Source organism: Panthera tigris, chromosome A2, assembly GCF_018350195.1.
Source record: "Panthera tigris isolate Pti1 chromosome A2, P.tigris_Pti1_mat1.1, whole genome shotgun sequence".
In the NCBI taxonomy this organism is placed as follows: domain Eukaryota; kingdom Metazoa; phylum Chordata; class Mammalia; order Carnivora; family Felidae; genus Panthera; species Panthera tigris.
Window position 1 is genome coordinate 94,627,118 of NC_056661.1, and position 21,100 is coordinate 94,648,217.

A 21,100-nucleotide genomic window follows, 5' to 3' on the forward strand; every position below is an offset into this window, starting at 1 on the left:
CCATTTTGTGAAAATGTTAAGACATCTTCACAGACTAACTGGCAAACTAACAAAAAAAGCATGAACAAAATTTTGTCCTTGCCTAATCCAGAATTAAAAGAGGCAGCTGCACTACCCCAGAACATCTGCCTGTAGATTCTGGGCTCTCTGTAGAAAATCTCATTTTCTCTCCCCTAATTATTAGCCTACTATGAAGGCTTTGAGTGTTAACTCCTTTAAGTTTATATTACCTGCTTGCTTTAGTAGGGTTTTTTCCATAGTAGATAAAAGGTTTTGGTTTTTTGGGTTTAGGCTATTTAGTTACTGGATAGAGAAAAGGCACCACAATGAAAGCTTTTTCATTTATTTGAAACAGCTCTCACTATTGAGGATCTTTTGATGTTAAAAAGTAAGTTCATCTTTTAAAACTCTGAGTGTTTAGTTTATTCAATATCACTGACATTTATTATATGCAACTTGCCCTTTTGAGTTTTAGTCCGTGTTCATAGAGTATCTTAAGTGGTGTAATTACCGAGAGTTATATATAATGCAGCTTTTAAAAAGAGTGTTTTTTCCCCCTTAACATTCACTCTAAAAACAATTCAGTGTAGAAATAGGTTATAACTAAACTATCTATACTTAGTTCTAGTGACTGCTTGAAAGAATGAGTATTATTTTAAGGAAATATCAAAAGGAAGTACTAATTTAGTTTTCTAGAAATAATTATGATTATTTGATACACTTTAAGAACTACTTGGTAGTAGACTCAAACCTACTTGATTTCACATTTTCAAATTAAAACAATTTTTGAATAGGATGGAAAAATACTAGCTTATCTTAGAAACATCATAAACGTGTCTAAATACCCTTTTCAAAGCTCTGACGTGGAACTTGGATCCTGTTAGGCAGGCTTTTTTGTGGGCGTATTAATTCACACTCCACCTGCCAGTACCTATAGGTAAAGACATGAAACCACACCCTCTGTTCTGACCTTTTCCTCAGGGGACGCTGACTAGAATCCTTTGGCTCAGCATGAGAGGCTATTTGAATAGCTCAGTTCCGAGGAGCTTTTACTTTTGAATTGAGTGAAGCAGCAAGAACAAGGGAAATAATGTTGCAGCTACACTTCTGAAGACTGCTACTATGGAGATTTAAAACTCAACCTTCCCTGCCAGGTTGTTTGGAAGGCTTATTTCCACAGATGTTTGATACTGAAAGCAGTTTTATTGCTCAGCTAATTAGATATTTATATTTTCATTCTTCTATTCTTCAAGGATTTAATTCTAGTTAAAAAGGTGTTTGCTTTTATTTTTGTTGTCTTTGTTTTTCTTTTGTTTTTGACGAAGACTCACGGAGATGTAGTTTTTAAAATAGATTTGTGGGGTTTTTCTTTTGTTGTTCAGTTGTATGAATTAATAAAATGTTTATTTGATAGTACTAAAAAAAATTTTCATACAACTATGGTGTCTCTTGATAAACTAAAAAGAACTTTTTAATGTAGTGGAAAACTGTTAAAGTGATTGAGGAAAATTGGCAGCTGCATCTTCTAGAATGGATTCTTACAGGACCTATTTGGCAACTGTCAAACTCAGTGGCTCATGGTTGGAAGAACAAGATGAAGACATTTATGAGGTTGAATCTCGTGTGCCTTTACCATATCCTTTTCCTCTGTGTGAACATTTGGATGAAAATAACTCAGTAATTATTAATACTTCTATTTTTCATTTTATTCATAAAAGAAATGGGCACATATTAAAACTTATTTCTAAAATTTCACTGCCTACCCCTCCTTATTCAGTAAGTATAAAAAACTTGGTTTCTTTCAGTTTTAGTTCATGCTTTCAGTTTTTTATACATCTAATTTAAAAACCTGTATAATGAGAAATGAACTTTAAATGTCCTTAAGTAGAATAGAATCTTGTTTTGTTATTGTTTCATATGTTACTACTCATTTATCCTAGATGTATTGAAGGGCTAAATTTGTTCTAAGAGCCCCATCTTGGCTATGTTTTTGATTCCAGAAAGCAGAGTGAGATAGTATTACAGTTCTCCCATGCCAGGCAAGCTGTTTAAAAAGATCCTGCTTCTCCTTAAGAATCTTGCTTTTATATGTTTATGGTGCCAATCCTGAGTAAAAATGGAGTGATTAAAAGGCAATAGGCGTTATGATTCTTAAAACAGCCAAGTGAGCCAGTTAGGAATTGTTTACAATATTATGGTGTATTGGCTATAGTTCCAGACAAGGAAAAAGAAAATCTGGATTCTAATTTTAATTTTCTTGTTAACTCATAAGAAACTGATTTTTAATATGCCTACTAATCCTGTGAGGAAATACTGTTTTCTACTTTTTATGTGACATGTATTTTATAAACATTGTTAAGGGTAAGTACTTAGCATAGTTAGTACTTCAGGTTTATTTAACGCATAAATATGTTGTGAATGATTCACCTCAAGTGATTCAATATAACTACAAGTTATTCAGCACTTTTTACGACTCTCATGGCTTTAATTGTAATGCACTAGCTAATATTTAACAAGACAGATGGTTTTCAGAAGTTTTGTTACCTCCCCTGAAACTTTTATGTTAAAGTGACAGTATATTTATTGATGCTTTATAATGTAATGCTTTTTAATATAATAAGTTTCTTAACTTATTTAGAAGTACTGAAATGAAATTTTTATGTATTTCATATTGTTAGGTATTAGGAATAAGTCATAACAACAGAATAGAAGAGGCTTTTTAAATTATATTTAGATGAACATTTGAAAGGGGAGTCTCTTATTCCAGTAAAGTACGAGTGCCATCTGCTATAATAAATGAAATTTGTTTGCTAGCTTTACTGTACTTGATTCTTTAATTTTTTTGTTTTGTTTTGCAAAACTAAAGTTATGTCTCGTGGTTCTATGCTAACTATTTAAATGCATTTAAAAGCTGCTTTAGATCTTGTTAAGAAGTAGACATAGAAGCAAAAAAACAATTTAATTTTCTTATGTAAATCAAGTATTTTTTTTTTATAAATGCTGAATGCTTCTTGTACAGTAAATTTGAAAAAGGAATAAGAAACTATCCTTTTTAGTCAGAGCTTTGAACTCTTTCAGAGTTTTCATGTATTTACCAGGCAACCACTTTATAATAAACAGAAAAAGTTACCTATCTACATATGTAGAAACAATTGGTATGTTTTAAAAATACAGGCTGTGACTGTAAATTCAAAAGAGTAATTATATATAAATTAGTTCATACTTTGTGATCATGTTCTTTATAGTAAAAAAATCAATGTTTATTAGTTATCTACATTTAAAAGAAAATACTCTTTTCCCAGTCAAAAGTAGAAATATATAGAGTTTTATCTTTGTTGAGGTAGCATTGACATGACAGATGTTTTAGGAAATATTTTGTGATTTGAAATGTATGCTCAACTATCCATTACAAGTCTTAAATGTGTATTCATATTATCTCCAAGTAGTAAGTTGTAAATAATATTTAACACATCCTATTAAATAAAACAAGAACAATCACATACTTGATATTTTGGAAATTGACTTAGAGTGACCGTAAAAGACTTTATTTAGTAACTCTAAAATGTGTTTGCTATGGTAAATACTACTCAGATGTGAAGAGCAGAAGTCTTTAAAAATAAAATATTTTTAAATATCATAATTTGATAATACATTATTGATATTTGCCTATAAATTAGAAACCACTGCATTTTTTAAACCATAAAACATGGTAATATCTTTCTACTTTATAATTTTACAAATTCTTATGACATTGTCAGCCTATTTTTAATATATATATATATATGTATATATGGTGATTGCTTTTTCAAAATTTTTAGTGTTATAGGACTAAATACTAGAAACATTTGAGCTCAGTTTTTAGTTTAACTAAAAATAAGAACTGATAAACAAGTGCTGGCAGTCAGAAGCTCAGAAAACAAAGGCAGAGATGGTGCTTTTCTGTAATTTCATGGAGCTGATAACAATGATCACTATATTTTGAGAGCTTTGGCCTTGAGTCTGTACTTGACTGTCATCTTAAAAATTGTTTAAGAATGTAGTCATGCCAATAACAGCATTTAAAAAGAGGCTGTATTTATGAGTAATTATGGGTAATGCCTCTGTATTGTAAGATTTTGAAAATAAATTGAATATTCATATAAAGTCTTGTTGCTGTTTCACAGTTAAATAGAAATATAAAGCTTTTAGTTAAAATGTGGGTTATAATTTTTTTCATCTTGTTATGACAGTATGATTTTCTTAATTGATGCCATTATATGAATCATATATTCCTCACAATGTACAGCAGGAGTCCACAATCAATAAATGTTAAATATAAAAGAAATTAAGTTTTACATAGAGCCCAATCACATAAAATTCTTCCACAAATAAAAAAAGAGCCTATGCATTACTAACTTTATATCTTTCTTTATATTATAGAATATAGATGTAGTGATATAAGTTGGTTTATTTCCAAAAGAAGCATTTTTTTCATTTTGTTTTTAATGTTTATTTGTTTTTGAGAAGAGAGAGGCAGAGCGGAAGTGGGGGAGGGGCAGAGAGAGGAGACACAGAATCGGAAGCACGCTCCAGGCTCTGAGCTGTCAGCACAGAACCTGACATGGGGCTCGAACCTACGAACCATGAGATCATGACCTGAGCTAAAGTCGGACATTTAACCAACTGAGCCACCCAGGCACCCCCAAAAGAAGCATTGTTTTGTTTGTTTAATAAAACCAGAATACATCTCTTATGGAAAGTTATATGTAGGTAATCTACTTGTATACTGACTTTCCCCATTTAATGTTAGCATGCACTAGAAATATTAAATGGTTACAGTTCAACAATTTATTTTTATTTAAAAACCCTTTCTGGTTAAACTTTAGTGGGGTATTCCCAACACTTCGTCTTCCTTCATGTATGCTTTCCCTCCTCGTTTAGCTTGAACATGCGAAAGTTACACAGACAGAGTTGATGCGGGAGTCATTTCGACAGAAACAAGAAGTGACAGAGTCCCTTAAGTGCCAAGAAGAATTGCGAGAGCGCCTTCATGAGGAGTCCAGGGCTAGAGAACAGCTGGCTGTGGAGCTCAGTAAGGCTGAGGGTGAGCAACTTGCTATTGGCAACTGAGTGTGGAAAAATTTCAGGTTTAAAAGTAGAGATTTTGATGCAAGCCAAGTTTAGAAATCACAAGTGTATTCTAATGTAGGGTGAGCACTGAAACATAGTTGTATTTTGTCTTCAGACTTTCTCCAAGCAACTTTAAAAGCTATATAATTTTAATTATCAAAAAGTGTTTAATAGAATTCTAGAAAGCATTAAAATTTTTAGAAAATATAGAAATGGATGATGGTGATTTGTTACCAAAATTCCACCATCCTAAGACAAGTCTTGTACTTTAGCAATGAAAAGACTGAAGCCAAGAGATGTTAATAAATTATACAAGGTTGGGGCGCCAGGGTGGCTCAGCTGGTTAAGCATCTGACTCTTGATCTCAGCTCAGATCTTAATCGCAGGGTCGTGAGTTCAAGCCTCGTGTTGGGTGTGAAGCCTACCTAGATAGATAGATAGATAGATAGATAGATAGATAGATAGATAGATAGATAGATAGTTAGTTCAAGGTAACCATTAAATGGTGATGCTGGGCTTTAAGCCTCTGAAGCCTCATACTGCTTATATTCTGCCATACCATTGTGGGTGTTGGCCTTCTAGAATCACTTAAAACATCAACTTTCTCTAGTATATTTAAAATGTGACTTGGTTTACAAGCATCTGATTTATATTAAGCTTTCTTGTCTGTTTACATGTGTTTGATAAAGTGAGTTATCACGTACATGATGTAATACCTTAGCATAGCAAAGTAATAGTTCAAAGGAACATCATATTTAGGCACAAAGGTTAAACAAGAAAAAGCCTGCATTGAATGTACCATAACTGCTGCTGTCATCAGCAGATTCATTCAAGATATTTATAGAACGCCTAATGGTAAGATTTAAAATAAGTTTTAATCCTGTTCCCTGTTAATTTTATCTTATAGGTGTCATTGATGGCTATGCAGATGAAAAAACTCTTTATGAAAGGCAAATTCAAGAAAAAACTGATATAATAGATCGTCTTGAACAGGAATTGTTATGTGCAGGTAATAGATTGCAAGAATTGGAAGCAGAACAACAGCAGATCCAAGAAGAAAGAGAATTACTGTCCAGACAAAAAGAGGCTATGAAAGCTGAGGCAGGCCCAGTTGAACAGCGTATGTATTTTTAGACTTTGTGTATGAAACATTCCTTAAAAGTTCAAAGTGGCTCTTTTCTCCTTTCAATGCCATGATTCACGTATTTCATGTGGGGGTTGAAGAATTACAAGAAAATCTACTTCATTGATAAAGGTTTTATTAGCCAACTATGTGGAGTTTGGTTTTTTTTTCCATTTTCCTTTGGCAAATTTTAACAGGAAAAGATAATTCCTTAAACTTCTGCCTCAGGAGACAGCTGTGCATAATGTGGCAGGATATTTTTTAAGCTGTGTAAGATTCAGTTCTTTTGATAGCAGAAAGGCAGCAAAAATGTATACTTGGATTAAGTAAAAGAGCACTGATCCAGCATTAGTAGCAAGCAGGTGGGGGTGGATTTCAGCCTGCAAGAGAATAGATTGAAAAGGTCAGTGACTGTTACACTGACATCTAGTTTAATCTGTGTACGAGTTCAAAGAATATACAATTTATAAATAACATTTAATCTTTGCTGAAATGAGAAATTGTGTGTAATAGTTTTTTTAGCAGTAGAAAACGTCAGTCATTATAACGGTGGAACTTCAAATCCTTTTTATCATATCCTCCCACTTTTATATTACACATGCAGTTGGAATTATAAATGTGTAGTTTTATTAGTTGAATTTTGCTAATCGAGAAATACAGCATGCATCTTTGTAATACGGTGCAGTTGTTTCTGGTTGCTCAGATTTGTTTAACACAGGTTTAGGGTTGGTCTTTTTAATGTGCAAAGTGTATGTATCGTACATGTAAAACATTCACGAAATACTGGTACATCAAAATGTTACAAATGATAATAATCAGTGGTTTCAACTTTTACTTCTAATTCTTTTGTGTTTACGTATTATTCTGTTTTAGGAAGTAGACATGTAAATTATATCTTTGTTCTGTGTGTGTGTGTTTTTTCTTTCTATTCTTATAGGACTAGTAGATGCTGCAGTCGATGCAGCACCGGGAGCAGGTGTGTTTATACAATTGCATGGCCAGTCTTTGGGTGGTAAACTTACAACTCCAAAAACGGGGTGACCCTTGGATTTTCAATCACATACCTCTACTTTTCCAACTAACATACCTCTAATTTTGCTGTTGTGTTTCCTACTTACAGTTTTTTTCTTTAACAAAAAACTTTTCTTACAATAAAAATACATATTTATATTTGAAATTAACAACTGAGATTCGTAGTGATCATCATCTTATATCTGTTTTTCCACAGAGCTTAAGACAATTTCAGTTTCTTACATAAACAAAATGTATTAAATTCTCACCATATGACTTTTCAAAATGCTCTTTCTAAATCAGGAAATATATAAGATGATGGTATCAAGGATCAGTGAAATTTAGTAAAGAGACTTTCTGGTTCATTTAGTTTTATATTAACATCTAAATCACTATTGTTTTAAAAGGAATGCTATTTTCTATAGATTCCTAGTCCTGAGTACAGTATTGGCAGACTGGTTAGTGTAAGGACTCTCAGGTTATGTTCCTTTTTTTTTTTTCATTAGAGTATTGTTTTACTTTGCTATATACTTTCTTGTTGTATTACTAATGTTAATAATAATAGCTAACACTCATATAGTGCTTACCATACTCTAGGCACTATTCTTTCTGTATATTAACTCATTTGATCCACAATAGCTCGTAGAGATCAGTAGTATTACTATCCCCAGTTTACATATAAGGAAATTGGAGGACATCGTGTTAAGTATCACACAGGAGATAAGTGGCAGAGCTTGGATTTGAATCCACAGTCTCTGCTCCTAAGCACTACACCATACTGCCTCTCATAGTCAGTTTTCCCTTGATACATATATGGGTGAGCGTGCAAGACTAACTCAGGAATATGGATCTAATGAGGAGAAAGACTAACAGGAAATTGATTGTAGTTGTATTTTTTTTTCTATAACTCTTACTTGCCTTGGTTAAAAATTTACAGTCTTTGATCTTCATGTATATTGTGTATGCATATAAAGTGACTTTATTGGTTTGGAATGAATTGATTTTTGCCTGAGGTGAGTTATTTCTGTGCTTAAATTTAATTAGACTTTGTTCTTTTCCTTATGGTGAAAGTGGACTTTTTTTTTTTTTTTTGGTCATTTGCTATGGCATTTTCACAAAATACTGTTTTTAGTGACAGAATGTTTCTTTTTGTTAATATGGTATAATCTTTTTGATACTAGCTTGCTTACTTCTATAGGAATATGTTGCTTTGATATTTTCATAGGAACATTTTCCTTTCTTACGTGTGTTTAAAGTAAAACTCAGATCTCTTATTTCATGAAGGTAAAATTTGAGCGTTGTTATGGGTGATTTCAATATTACTTTGATTTAACTTAGTATATTTTTATATTTGTAAACAGAATTACTACAGGAGACAGAAAAATTAATGAAGGAAAAACTAGAAGTACAGTGCCAAGCTGAAAAAGTACGTGACGACCTTCAAAAACAAGTGAAAGCTCTCGAAATTGATGTTGAGGAACAAGTCAGTAGGTTTATAGAGCTGGAACAAGAAAAGAATGCTGAGCTAATGGATTTAAGACAGCAAAACCAAGCACTGGAAAAGCAGTTAGAAAAAACAAGAAAATTTTTAGATGTAAGTATTCTCAACTTGAATATTGATTTTGTCACTGGAGTGCTTACTTGCTGGTAGTCTAGGTTGTGAATTTTAAACTATGAAGAAACTTGAATTCTAACATTTTCATCTACCTGTGTTTTTTACCAGTTAACTGAAAACTACTATTCCAAATAAAAATTCTAATAATTTTTATTACATACCTATGACAATTAAAAGCAGTACAGGCAGATTATGAGTAAACCACCAGTTAGCCTTTCTAAATTCAGAGTTAACAAGCTTGTCCAAGACTTTGCTTTAACCAACTGCTAAAGCAGGGTGAGGATCCTGAGAGCTAACTGGCCAACACTGTTTCACCCACAAAAGATACACACAGAGTAACACTGTGCTCTTGGAACACTTGTTATGCTGTCATTACTGTCTTCCAAAATGATACTAAATCTTTAACCTCATATGGATTTTCTTCTTTGGGGTTTCACTTAAGGCCTGATATTCTTTTCATATATCAGGGAATCAGATTCTGACAGATTTTATAATTTTAGATACAAAACCTAGATTAGGATGAAAGAAATTGATTTACTAAACAGTTTGTTCTACTTACTATTTTTTTAATGACTAAATTAACAGTGGAATTCCTCCTTTGCTCCAAAAAAATAAATTCATTTTTGGGAGAATATTTTTATCTCATTATGTATTTAACATTACTTGAATTATTAAAAATGTCATGCTTCAAATAATATTTAAATGCAGACATTCCTGTCAAAGATTCCAAATAGCCTATGTACCATACAACAGGTGTTCTTTTTTTTTGAAACCTTTTGGTTTGGGGTATTCTGTGGCCGTCAGTTGTTTATCTTAAATAAAACTGTATGTATAACTAAAAGAAGTAGCAGTAATAATAGCTTCAGTATATATTGTTTCTTCAGTTACTGTTATTGTTATTAAACTTCAGGAGCAAGCCATTGATAGAGAACATGAAAGAGATGTATTCCAACAGGAAATACAGAAACTAGAACAGCAACTTAAGGTCGTACCTCGATTCCAGCCTATCAATGAACATCAAACTAGAGAGGTAAGAAAGAACTTTACTGATACTGTCTATGCTACAGCATATTGTGTGTCATAAAAGATGTCTGTTGTGAAGAACTTAAAATTTTATTGTATATAAATCTTCAAAATCAGAAAATTAAATATTACTTCAGCGTGAAAAGTTCTTGAAATTCTAAAAATTGTTTACATTGGTGTTCCTGGGTGGCTTAGTCAGTTGAGTGTCTGACTTCAACTCAGGTCATGATCTCGCGGCTTGTGGGTTCAAGCCCTGCATTGGGCTCTGTGCTGACAGCTCAGAGCCTGGAGCCTGCTTCGGATTCTGTGTCTCATTCTCTCTCTGCCCCTTCCCACCTCCCAAAAATAAACAAACATTAAAAATTGTTTGCATTGAAATTTGGAGTCATTTCTACCTGCGTTTATCTTCTAGTTTTGCCCAATTAAATAAACTTATCTATTTCTTTCTCTATTCCTGTTCCTAACAAAACTGATCAAGAGTTGTCTATATTCAGACAATTTTATTTCCCCATCTTCCATTCTTTTCTCAGTCCAGTGCAGTGACGTTCTAACCCCTCTGTCTCAATGGGGTTTATATCCTCTCTTTTGTTGAAATTGTTCTTGTGGAAGTTACCATCCTCCTGGCCATGTGCACAAATCATCTCTGTCTTCATCATACACATCCTCAGAGGCTTTCATTGCAGCCTTCTTCCTGAAACACTTCCTTCTCTTGGCTTCTGTGACATACCTACTTCATTTTGTTTCTTTCCATAGTCTTTGTTTCTCAACCCAAAATAAATGATGGAAGACCCAAAGACTTAGACTTTGGCCGCCTTTTTCTTTCCTATTAATTTTCTCTTCCCAGGTAATTATGTGTAAATGACCATGTGTTTATATCTCCAGCCCTGACATCTCTTTTTTTTTTTTTTTTTTTAATGTTTGCTTATTTTTGAGAGACAGAGAGGGACAGAGCACTAGTGGGGAAGGAGCAGAGAGAGAGGGAGACACAGAACCTGAAGCAGGCTCCAGGCTCTGAGCTGTCAGCACAGAGCCCGACGCAGGGCTAGAACTCACGAACTGTGAGATCATGACCTGAGCTGAAGCCAGCGCCCAACCGACTGAGCCACCCAGGTGCTCCCCTGACATCTCTTTTGAACTCTGGACTTGAATACTCAGATGCTTTACCATCTATCTCCATTTAGATGTCTCAAAATTAACATGTTTAAAAGAGAGCTCTTGATGCCTGACTAACCCCCATCAGAGAAAGACAAGAATAAAACATGTTCCTTCTTCTTTCAGTAAATATGATACTATCTTCACCTTTCTTATTGCTAAGACCTAGAGTTCATTCTTTATTCCACTTTTTTTTTCAACCCCTACTTCCAGCCCCTTGGTGAGGCATGTTGCACTACATCTTACATCTTCCTATTCTTTCCATTTCATTCATCTCCTTAAATCTTGGCTGTCACTGTCAGCCTGGATGGTTTTGGTAGCCTCCTTACCACTCTCCCTGTTTCTCCTTTTTCGTCCCAATTATCCACTTCCTCATTTAGAAACATAGAACTCTATATTTGCCAAATAAATGCTACATGAATGAGGGAAGATTTATTGTATAAATTGCAAGGATGGCTTGTTACAGTTATATAGACATCATGCTTGGGGTTACACCATCCTAATTTGAGTCAATAGCTCTGTTATTTACCACCTGTGTGACAATGGCTAACTCATTAAAACTTTCTAAAACTCATCTAGTCATTTCTAAAACAGAGATGGTGGGGTGCCTGGGTGGCTCGGTCAGTGTGCTTCCAACTCTTGATTTCAGCTCAGCTCATGATTCCAGGGTCGTGGGATCAGGCCCTGCATTGGACTTTGTGCTGAGCATGAAGCCTGCTTGGGATTCTCTCCCTCTCGCTCGCTCACTCCCTCCCTCCCTCCCTCTCCCACTCCCACTCCCACTCCCACTCCCACTCCCACTCCCACTCCCTCCTTCCCTCCCTCTCTTTCTGTCTCTCTCCCCCCCTCCCTTCCCCCACCGCCCGTCTCCTGCTTGCACTCTCTCTCTCTCTCAAATTAAATATATATTATAATAGAACCCACCTCATAGGAATATTGGCCTGGTACATAGTGAACATGTAAAATTATTTTCAGAAATAGTAATAGTTAAATTTTATTTTAAAAAATCTTATAGGGGCCCCTGGGTGGCTCAGTCGGTTGAGTGTCCGACTCTTGGTTTTGGCTCAGGTCATAATATCATGACTTTGTGGGTTTGAGCCCCACATAGAGCTGGTGGTGGGGAGCCTGCTTAGGATTCCCTCTCCCTCTCTCTCTGCTTCTCCCCAACATGTGTTGTCTCTGTCTCTCTCAAAATAAATAAATTTAAAAAAAATTTTTTTTAATAGTACAGTATGTAAGTATATTATTTGTTATATTTGAAAAGTGTGACCTGCCTCATTCATGAAACTTTAAGAAACTAACATGGATGTGTGTATTTGATTTTTCTCCTGGAACATTGTGATCCATTGGTTCTGTCCTTACCTTGCCAAATCTGATTCCCCAGATGCTGATTTTCTCAAGATCTAAATAATCTAACTCTTACAGTATATTGTACTATTTTGCTGCTTTGTGGTCTTTTTCCTTGACTGTACTCCAAATCTTAGCCCACCCATTATTGTTAAATTTTCTCCTCAGTGGCTTTATTATAGTCATCCTCGAACATGTAGTTATAGGTAAGTTTGCATTTCTTTTAATGTTTTGGGGAATAAGTATCGTATTTAGATAATTTCCTTAAAGTATCTCACTGAAGTAAGGTAGAATTCCTTTTTTTTCTTACCATCACACTAATTTTTTTTAGCAAGCTTTCTCTCTTTACTTGATGAGAACTAATTTCATAAGCTATCTTATTAATGCTTCCTGAATCCTTCGGTCTCAGAGCCATTCTCTTAAATGGACCTGCATTATCAGAATTACTTGGGGAAACTTTCAGTGTGCACAGATTCTTCTCACCACCCAGTATTCGCATGTCTGTTCTGGGCTGCTGGAATGTGTAGACTGAAAAAGCTTCTAAGTGACTGTATTAAAGCTCCCCCATTCCCTCCCATCTCTGCGTTGTTTAGAACCATATTATTATACGTCTCAATTATAACCATTTGTGGAAAGAAAAATAGAATCCATTAAAGATTTCTTAAGATTATCTTATCTGACATAAGAGTGTAAGTCAGGGGGCACCTGGGTGGCTGAGTCGGTTAAGCACCCGACTTTTGATTTCAGCTCACATCATGAACTCACGGGGTTTGTGAGTTCAGGCCCCGCTTTGGGCTCTGCGCTGACAGAGTGGAGCCTGGTTGGGAGTGTCTCTCTCTTCCTCTCTCTCTGCCCCTTCCCCACTTGTGCATATGCTCACTCTCTTCTCTCAAATCGATGAATAGTGTAAGTCAGCACTCTGCAAACTTGTCATCTTTATTAAGTTTTAGTGTTATTGTACCATTAGAGCTTATACTTTAACATTATTCAAAATGTAATCTTTTCTCTCCTCCTAGCTGCAGGTCTTAGTCTTAAGAGAAAGTGTTTTTTGTAAAGGGTTGGTGGAGCAGTATTTCTTTTTTGTTAGTACTACTTTATCAACTCCGAGAATGTCACCATAGTTGGAGACAATAGTTGCTATCCTTATCAAAAATACTTAGCATGGCTTCTGAAAATACTTTTTGAAATGAGGACAGGTATGTTATTAGCTTGTTGAAATTTTTTTTAAATTACAGTTTTTGCTTGTTATATGTCTAGGTTGAACAGTTAACAAATCATCTGAAAGAAAAAACAGACAAGTGCAGTGAGCTTTTGCTCTCTAAAGAGCAGCTTCAGAGGGATGTACAAGAACGGAATGAAGAAATTGAGAAACTGGAGTTCCGAGTAAGGGAACTGGAGCAAGCCTTACTCGTTAGTACAGACACTTTCCAAAAGGTATGGCATTTTCTTCAGGCTAATTTTATGAAGTGTTTTAATATGGATTGCTCTTAGTTACCTGAACATCAGTCCCTTTAAATAAAAAATTACTAGTGACTTTTTGTTGATATTATTACAAAATATAAATATACCTTTATGTCTCCAGTGACATAACTATATCTGTTTCTTCTTATCTTCAAATGTTACTTGCATACCTTAGTCCTGAGAAAGGAAAATTAAGTAAACCAGAGGAATTAATGATCCTTTTCACAGTCAATAGGTTGCGATTCTAAAATAATAGCCAAATGAAAAAGCTGTGGACACCAGTTGAGTCTATTGCTTTATCCCAGAATAAGAGTGAAATCTATCCCCACTGTACTGCAGAAAACAAGAATGAATCAAAGAAGAGCAGGATAAGGAAGCTTGGGAAGGGGGCATATTAGGGGATAGTCTCCATTTTATGTGAGGAATGAATTTTAAGAGTGTCAAACATTCCTGTGTTCCTGCATTCAAAACTGAGGATCTGTAACTTTGATTATTCACTAATGTAGATTATCAGCTGCTAATGGCATTGCTATTTCTCCAGTTAAAATGGATAATTAGATTTAATGTCTGAAGTTTTGAGAAAATTTTTGCATATTTAAAGGTAGAGGACCAAAAGCAGTCTGGAGCTCTAGAAGCTAAAACAGAATTGTCGCTAGAAGTACAGTTGCAGGCTGAGCGAGATGCTATAGACCGAAAGGAAAAAGAGGTAAGAGGTATACTTTTAATGACAAAATGTGGCTTGAATTATTTTAAATAAGTCACCTTGAGAATGCCATTTGTACAGAATGGGGTTTATACTGTTTAGACCGTTTCTTAGCTCGTTACCTAAATTGATCTTGAAGACAAAAAGAGTTGAACAAATAAGCTGGTATGAGAAGTGTTCCACGTAGAGGGGACAGATGTAAAGGCCTTGACACAGAAGAAGTTTGAAGACAAAAAGAAGGTATGAATGGAGTGAAGAGGAGACTGGAGAGAGAATTGTATTAGCACAAAAGGCAGGATCTCTCTTTTTCCCTTCTTTACTGTGAGCTTTGAAGTTTTGCTACTTTGCTGTAGGGTTTGGGGGTGGGTTGTTTGTTTTTTTTAAGTTGTATTACCCTGGGAGGTTATAGCGCTGTTTTACAATGTATAAACATGTTCTTAAAAAATTAACAATAAGGTAGTTATAGGAAAGTTCTCCTATGTTTTCCTACTGCCTCCCTTTTCAAAAAAAAAAAAACAAAAAAAGAAAAATCTACTTTTAATACTAATTTCCAATTTCAAGCTAATTTAAATGTATTTAAATTTTTGTCTATTAGTTTTTCTAAAATATACTGTACATTATTTAGCTGTATCATAGCATTATAAATATTTAAGATTTTTTTAAGTTACATTTTCATTTCTATATAATTTTTTCAGGATATTTAATAGATTTTAACAAATACTTATTGAATTTAAATAGTATAAATGTTAATAAGTGCTTTGGAAAATACAAGAATGAATTAGACATCAACTCAAACTCTAGCTCAGGCAACTTGTAGTTTTAGGGGCACCTGGGTGGCTCAGTTGGTTGAGCATCTGACTCTTGGTTTAAACTCAGGTCATGATCTCATGGTTTGTGAGTTTGAGCCCTATGTCAAGCTCTGCTCTGACAGCACAGAGCTTACTTGGGATTCTTTCTCTCTCCCCCTCTCTTCTGCCTCTCCCCTGCTTGCACACACTCTCTATCTTTCTCAAAATAAATAAATAAACATTAAAAAAAATTTTTTAAACAATAGGAATTTTTTTAAAAAAGAAAACTCGTATTTTAGAGAAGGAAAAAAATCCATATAAATGATGAAAAGAAATGATCATCTCCATGAGAAGGATTATTTTCTTGCTATCATATAATACTGACTGATGTTTATCTAAAAGGTTCTTGTTTATTTTGCTTTTTTGGTTTTTCCACAAAAAGCAGGGAACACTTGTTTATCTGTAACCACTTCTGTGTGTTTTGAAAAGAATTGGGGAGCTTGGCTGGTTCAGTTAGTGGAGTATGCAGTTCTTGATCTCAGGGTTATGAGTTCAAGCCCTATGTTGGGCATGGAGCCTACTTAAAATAAAAAGGAAGGAAGGAAGGAAAGAAAATAACATTTAAATATAAAGATTTACCTTACACTAATTAATCAAAAAAAATTGCTTTCTAAAAAGATAGACCTGTGCTCGCTTCGGCAGCACATATACTAAAATTGGAACGATACAGAGAAGATTAGCATGGCCCCTGCGCAAGGATGACACGCAAATTCGTGAAGCGTTCCATATTTTAAAAAAATAAATAAATAAAAAATAAAAAATAAAAAGATAGACCTTCAAAACTGGACCCAAAAGCAGTGCTAGTTGATTATGGGTAGATAATTAAGTTTACTATATTTTAATTATCTTTTGAGTGACGTTACTAACACCTTAATTTTTCACGTAACATTACTGACACCTTAATTTTTTGAAGTGAGTATCCAATAGCAATCTACCTTTTACTGAGACTCATAGTTTATCGAACTACAAAGAGACCTGTCAACCAGCTTCTGTCAGCCAACTCCCAGTTTTTATAGATGAGATAGAGCCAGACAAGTTGAGTTAGTGAAGGGTTAAAATGATAGCTCATCCTGGTGGACTAGTTTTTAATCACAGCAACAAGTACTCTGTCAGAACCCACTTGTCTGTAACTGAAGACTGAAAGAGAGGAACATAGAATTAAAACCTAAATCTTTTAATGAAAATCACTTCTTAAACACTCTCTCCTGTACTAGGCAAATATCTGATGGAGTATAAACATAAGATGTCTATATGTGTCATTATATTTTTAGATATTTTCCATTATTCTTATAGGCTTAATTTGTATAAAACTTTTTTTTTCAGTTTATTGTATGTTTAGAAATGCAGAATGAATAGAGCAGAAACTGTAAAGATAGTTTAAGGATGATGAGAGAAGGCGAATAATGTGGGGAGAAATAGAAGGAAGAGTTTCTTTTAAAAAAAGATGCCTTCAGTAGGTTTTAACTCTCTATAAAGCTAATAAGATATAGCTTACAGATGGCAGTAATAAAAAGTAATGGTTAACTTTGTTGAGGTCTGTGCTAGAAAGTGGTATTTTAAATGCCTGTGCCATTAATCCTTACACTCTCCCCCTCAGGGAGAGTAGCCTAGCACTAGATAGGCTCTAGTGTTATCTCCATTTTACAGATGAGTAAACTGAGTCTTTATGAGAGGTTAAGTAACTTGATCATGGTCACACAGTAAGCAGTTGAGGAAGAATTCCTCCTGGATTTCTCTGATTCTGGAGTCCTGTGATATTGTACTGCCAAAGAATTGGGAAATAAACATTACTTGTTAGTGAGAAGTATTAAAGACTGTCACTGAACATCTATTTCTTAACATGTGTTGACTACCACTCTCCCAATTGTAAAACCAGCACCAGATTTCAAAGAATCTACTGTCTAAGAAGTCGTATACACATTTGAAAGAGGTCGAGAAGACTCGAAAAGAAAACACAAATAGTTGCAAATTTATTTGATCCAAACTACCTAGATAACATTTGGTAGCTAAATTAAACAAGATTAAAACAAATAACCACCATTCTATTTTTAAAGCTTAATAATATTCTTGTGGTTTTTGGTTGTAATAGACTCAGTAACAGGACAGCCTGGAAATGACACTGGCTGAATAGGAGGAATAGGAGGAAAGAATCATACAGTGTCCTCTTTGGGAATTGAAGTCTCTATTGTGGTGACTCAAGTTCACCTACTTCTAACAGAAATGTTAGTGCTTTAAACCAGTGCTTTTCAAACTTTAATGTGCATATGAATCCTCTGGGAATCTTGTTAAAATGAAGATTCTGAATCAGTAGGTCTGGGTTGGGGTTTCGGAATCTGTTCATCTAACATGTTCCCAGGTGATGCCAATTCTGCTGCTCTAGGGACCACACTTTGAATGGCAAGACTTTAGATCAAATTTAGAATTTGACCATAAACTGATAGATCAAAAAAGAAAGTAAAACAAAACAAATGAACAAACAAAAAACCAAACATGCTCTAAATACAGAGAACAAACTGGTGGTTGACAGAGGGTGGGTTGGGGGAGATGGGTGACGAGGATTAAGAGGTACCCCCCTAAAACAAATGGCATTTGAGGTGGAGCATCAGTTTTGAACTTCAATGTCTATGTATATATTAAAGTAGTACTTTTTCATCAAAAGCAGTTGTGGAAGATAGGGATTGGTATAAGTACTATTACATTAGATAACTTTGAAGAAGATATAATCACCATAGTTTTCACCAGTCTAACCTGGTAATTATATATGCACAACTACTAAATGTATTTAAGGTGTGTCTTCTGAGTCTAATACCAGTGTACAGAAAATAATGTAAGTATAAGTTTTGGGCATTCATTATTAGAAGCAGGATAAGTGATAGTTAAGAACGTAAGGCTCCACAGGTAAACTTCTCAGGTTCAAAAGCTGGAGCCTGTGACCTAAGGGCAAGGTACCTTGCTTTCAGTGACTCCCTTCCTCATCTCTGAAATGGGAATAATTTGGATTATTAATTAAAGATTTCATAAGATTATTATTACAGACTTTAAAAAAATAATATATATAAAGCACCTTATGCAGCGCCTGGCAATAAAGTGTCTATAAATGATGGCTATTATTAGTGTCAGTACTATTTCTGTTAATGAACTATTAGGCTAAATGATTTTGAAGGGCTTTGCCTTGCTTAGTGCTAAGACATGATTCTGATTACATATCTGGGTGTAAGCAGCATATGGTTCCTTTCAAGTTCTAAGGCAATAAATGATACATAGGCTGCTCTCTGAGCCAGCTCCACTGAATAATGTTGCTCCTACATTTTAGGTTGCTTGTAATGCAGCAATTTGATCATCAGGTAAATACATACTTGGAAATCCATTCATTATTTATTAAGTACCTACAAAGTACTGTGCCAAATGACAATTCCTTAATCAAACCCAACTTTTAAAATGATATCTAGCACTTAAAACTTGTCATTAGTTTCAGTCTCTTTATAACCATTAAAGAGCAATTGCTTTACTGTTAATAGTAATTTATGCTCAGAAAAGAGCTAAATTTTTCTTGTCCTACACATAGGAACTCTCTAATTTTCTCCTAAAATGGTATTAATAACTCACTGTTTAAGTTTCTGTATTTCAGACGTAAGGATCTCACAGCCTTAGTGTCTACCTTTACTTTCTCCTACTTAAACAAGGCACATGGCAGCCAGACCTTTCATTCGGTTAAGTATTAATATGGGCTAATTTGAGCTAGTCTCATTTGGTAGCTAAAACAACTGACCAAATCCTGCAGCTTTTTGAACTTTTTGATAGCAATTAAATTTAACATGAAATAAGATTTAAAATGCAGGCCCTTTCCCTTCCTCCCATGATTCTCTTCTGCTATATCAGAGGGTATTTTAGGTAAGAAATGGCTCCTTGTATCTTTGCTCTGAAGGGCTTTGGGTAGGATGATTTAAGGGTGGTGATCAGTTTGAAATACATAGAAACCACACAGTTACACCTGGCTTAGCGAAACCCCTTTATTCTCATCGCTCGTATCTCTTAAACACTTAATTATGTTTTATACAGCTACTGCAGCACTCTTTCTCTCTTGACAAATAAACATTTGTAAACAGGTTTTCAGGGGCACCTGGGTGGCTCAGTTGGTTAAGCATCCTACTTCAGCTCAGGTCATGATCTTGTGGTTTATGAGTTCGAGCCCTACGTCGGGCTCTGTGCTGGCAGCTTGGAGCCTGGAGCCTGCTTCAGATTCTGTGTCTCTCTCTCTCTCTCTCTCTCTCTGCCCCTCTCCTGCTCATGCTCTCTCTCTGTCTCAAAAATAAATAAAACATTTAAAAAATTAAAAATAAACAGGTTTTCATTTTCTCTTTCCTTTCAATAATTTTGGTATCAAAGATTACAAACTTAGAAGAACAATTAGAGCAGTTTAGAGAAGAACTGGAAAATAAGAATGAAGAAGTTCAGCAACTACATATGCAATTAGAAATACAGAAAAAGGAATCTACTACCCGCCTCCAAGAACTTGAACAAGAAAACAAATTATTTAAGGTAATTAAGAAAAACTTTGCTTACAAATAATTCATAATTTTTGTCTTAGTATCAAACATTTGCTGGATCCAGCTGCTAAATAATACTTAAAAAAGGCTGCAAATGGATTTGCATGCAACTTATTTTCCACCCAACATAAACATTTGACTGCATCATGAGAGAAAAAATTTTTAGAACTGTTATCAAAATATTTTAAGAATTATTCACTTACAATTACTGTATGTTATCTGATTTTGTTTATTTGTACATTTTGGGTACTTTATCTTTTGTAAGATTCAATTGAAACAATATTCAGAAAATGGCATATAGTGATCTATCTAACTGGGATGGTTATTTTTGTTCCTAGGATGAAATGGAGAAACTGGGATTTGCCATGAAGGAATCTGATGCTATCTCTACTCAGGACCAACATGTGTTGCTTGGAAAATTGGCTCAAATAATGCAGGAAAAAGAAATAGAAATTGAGCAATTAAATGAGCAAATTACAAAACTTCAGCATCAACTTAAAATTACAACAGATAATAAGGTAAACAAATTGAAAATTACTACATGAAATTAAGCTACAATTGTAGGGGCAAATGGTTATTTTTCAGCTTCTCTTTGAATATAAACACTGAATAAACCTTAATTCTCTTTTACCCATTTACTTTATTAAGACACATTGGTTTCGGGTGTCTGGGGAGCTCAGTCAGTTAAGCATCCGACTTCAGCTCTTGTCTTGGTCTCACGGCTTGTGAGTTTGAGCCCCATGTCAGGCTCTGGGCTGACAGCTCGGAGCCTGGAGCCTGCTTCAGATTCTGTGTCTCTGGCTCTCTCTGCCCCTCTGCTCCTTGCACATTCGCTCTTTTTGTCAAAAATAAAAACACATAAAAATTTTAAAAAAAAAAGAAAGTGACTCCTTGGCTTCATAAGCTATGTGTATTTTTTTATCCTCTCCTAATATTGTCAAAGATTTTTGGTGTTTTCCAGAGAGTCTCTGGTGACTCAGATTTCATCATATCATTCTAACCAAATCTAATAAAAATTCTTCTATTTGATATGAATTAAATCTTCTGGAGACCATTTTTATTTTAATACTTCATTCTTTTCAAGTAGAATGCATTGATGTTAACTATTTTACTCACAGGAAATCAGCTACTAAAGTGTAAATCACTTCATATTTAATAGAA

At 34.5% G+C, this 21,100-nt stretch overlaps 1 protein-coding gene and 1 non-coding gene across 7 annotated transcripts in view; both read left to right on the top strand.

Annotated features, from left to right (window-relative positions):
* AKAP9 (A-kinase anchoring protein 9) overlaps window positions 1-21,100 on the top strand; it is a 151,512-nt gene that overhangs the window by 99,527 nt on the left and 30,885 nt on the right. For 4 of the 6 annotated variants that reach the window (XM_007076722.3, XM_042966220.1, XM_042966205.1 and 1 more), the window contains 8 exons: window positions 4,921-5,083; window positions 6,017-6,229; window positions 8,605-8,837; window positions 9,769-9,888; window positions 13,638-13,814; window positions 14,443-14,547; window positions 19,779-19,931; window positions 20,278-20,457. In XM_007076722.3, coding sequence (XP_007076784.2) covers window positions 4,921-5,083; window positions 6,017-6,229; window positions 8,605-8,837; window positions 9,769-9,888; window positions 13,638-13,814; window positions 14,443-14,547; window positions 19,779-19,931; window positions 20,278-20,457 — 1,344 coding nt within the window. Of the gene's footprint in view, window positions 1-1,427; window positions 1,777-4,920; window positions 5,084-6,016; window positions 6,230-8,604; window positions 8,838-9,768; window positions 9,889-13,637; window positions 13,815-14,442; window positions 14,548-19,778; window positions 19,932-20,277; window positions 20,458-21,100 lie in introns of those variants that run through there. The other 2 variants (XM_042966237.1, XM_042966211.1) reach the window with 2 other exon arrangements.
* On the top strand, window positions 16,019-16,125 carry LOC122236869. The gene has a single exon (XR_006215097.1). It is a non-coding gene; the product is annotated as a U6 spliceosomal RNA (small nuclear RNA).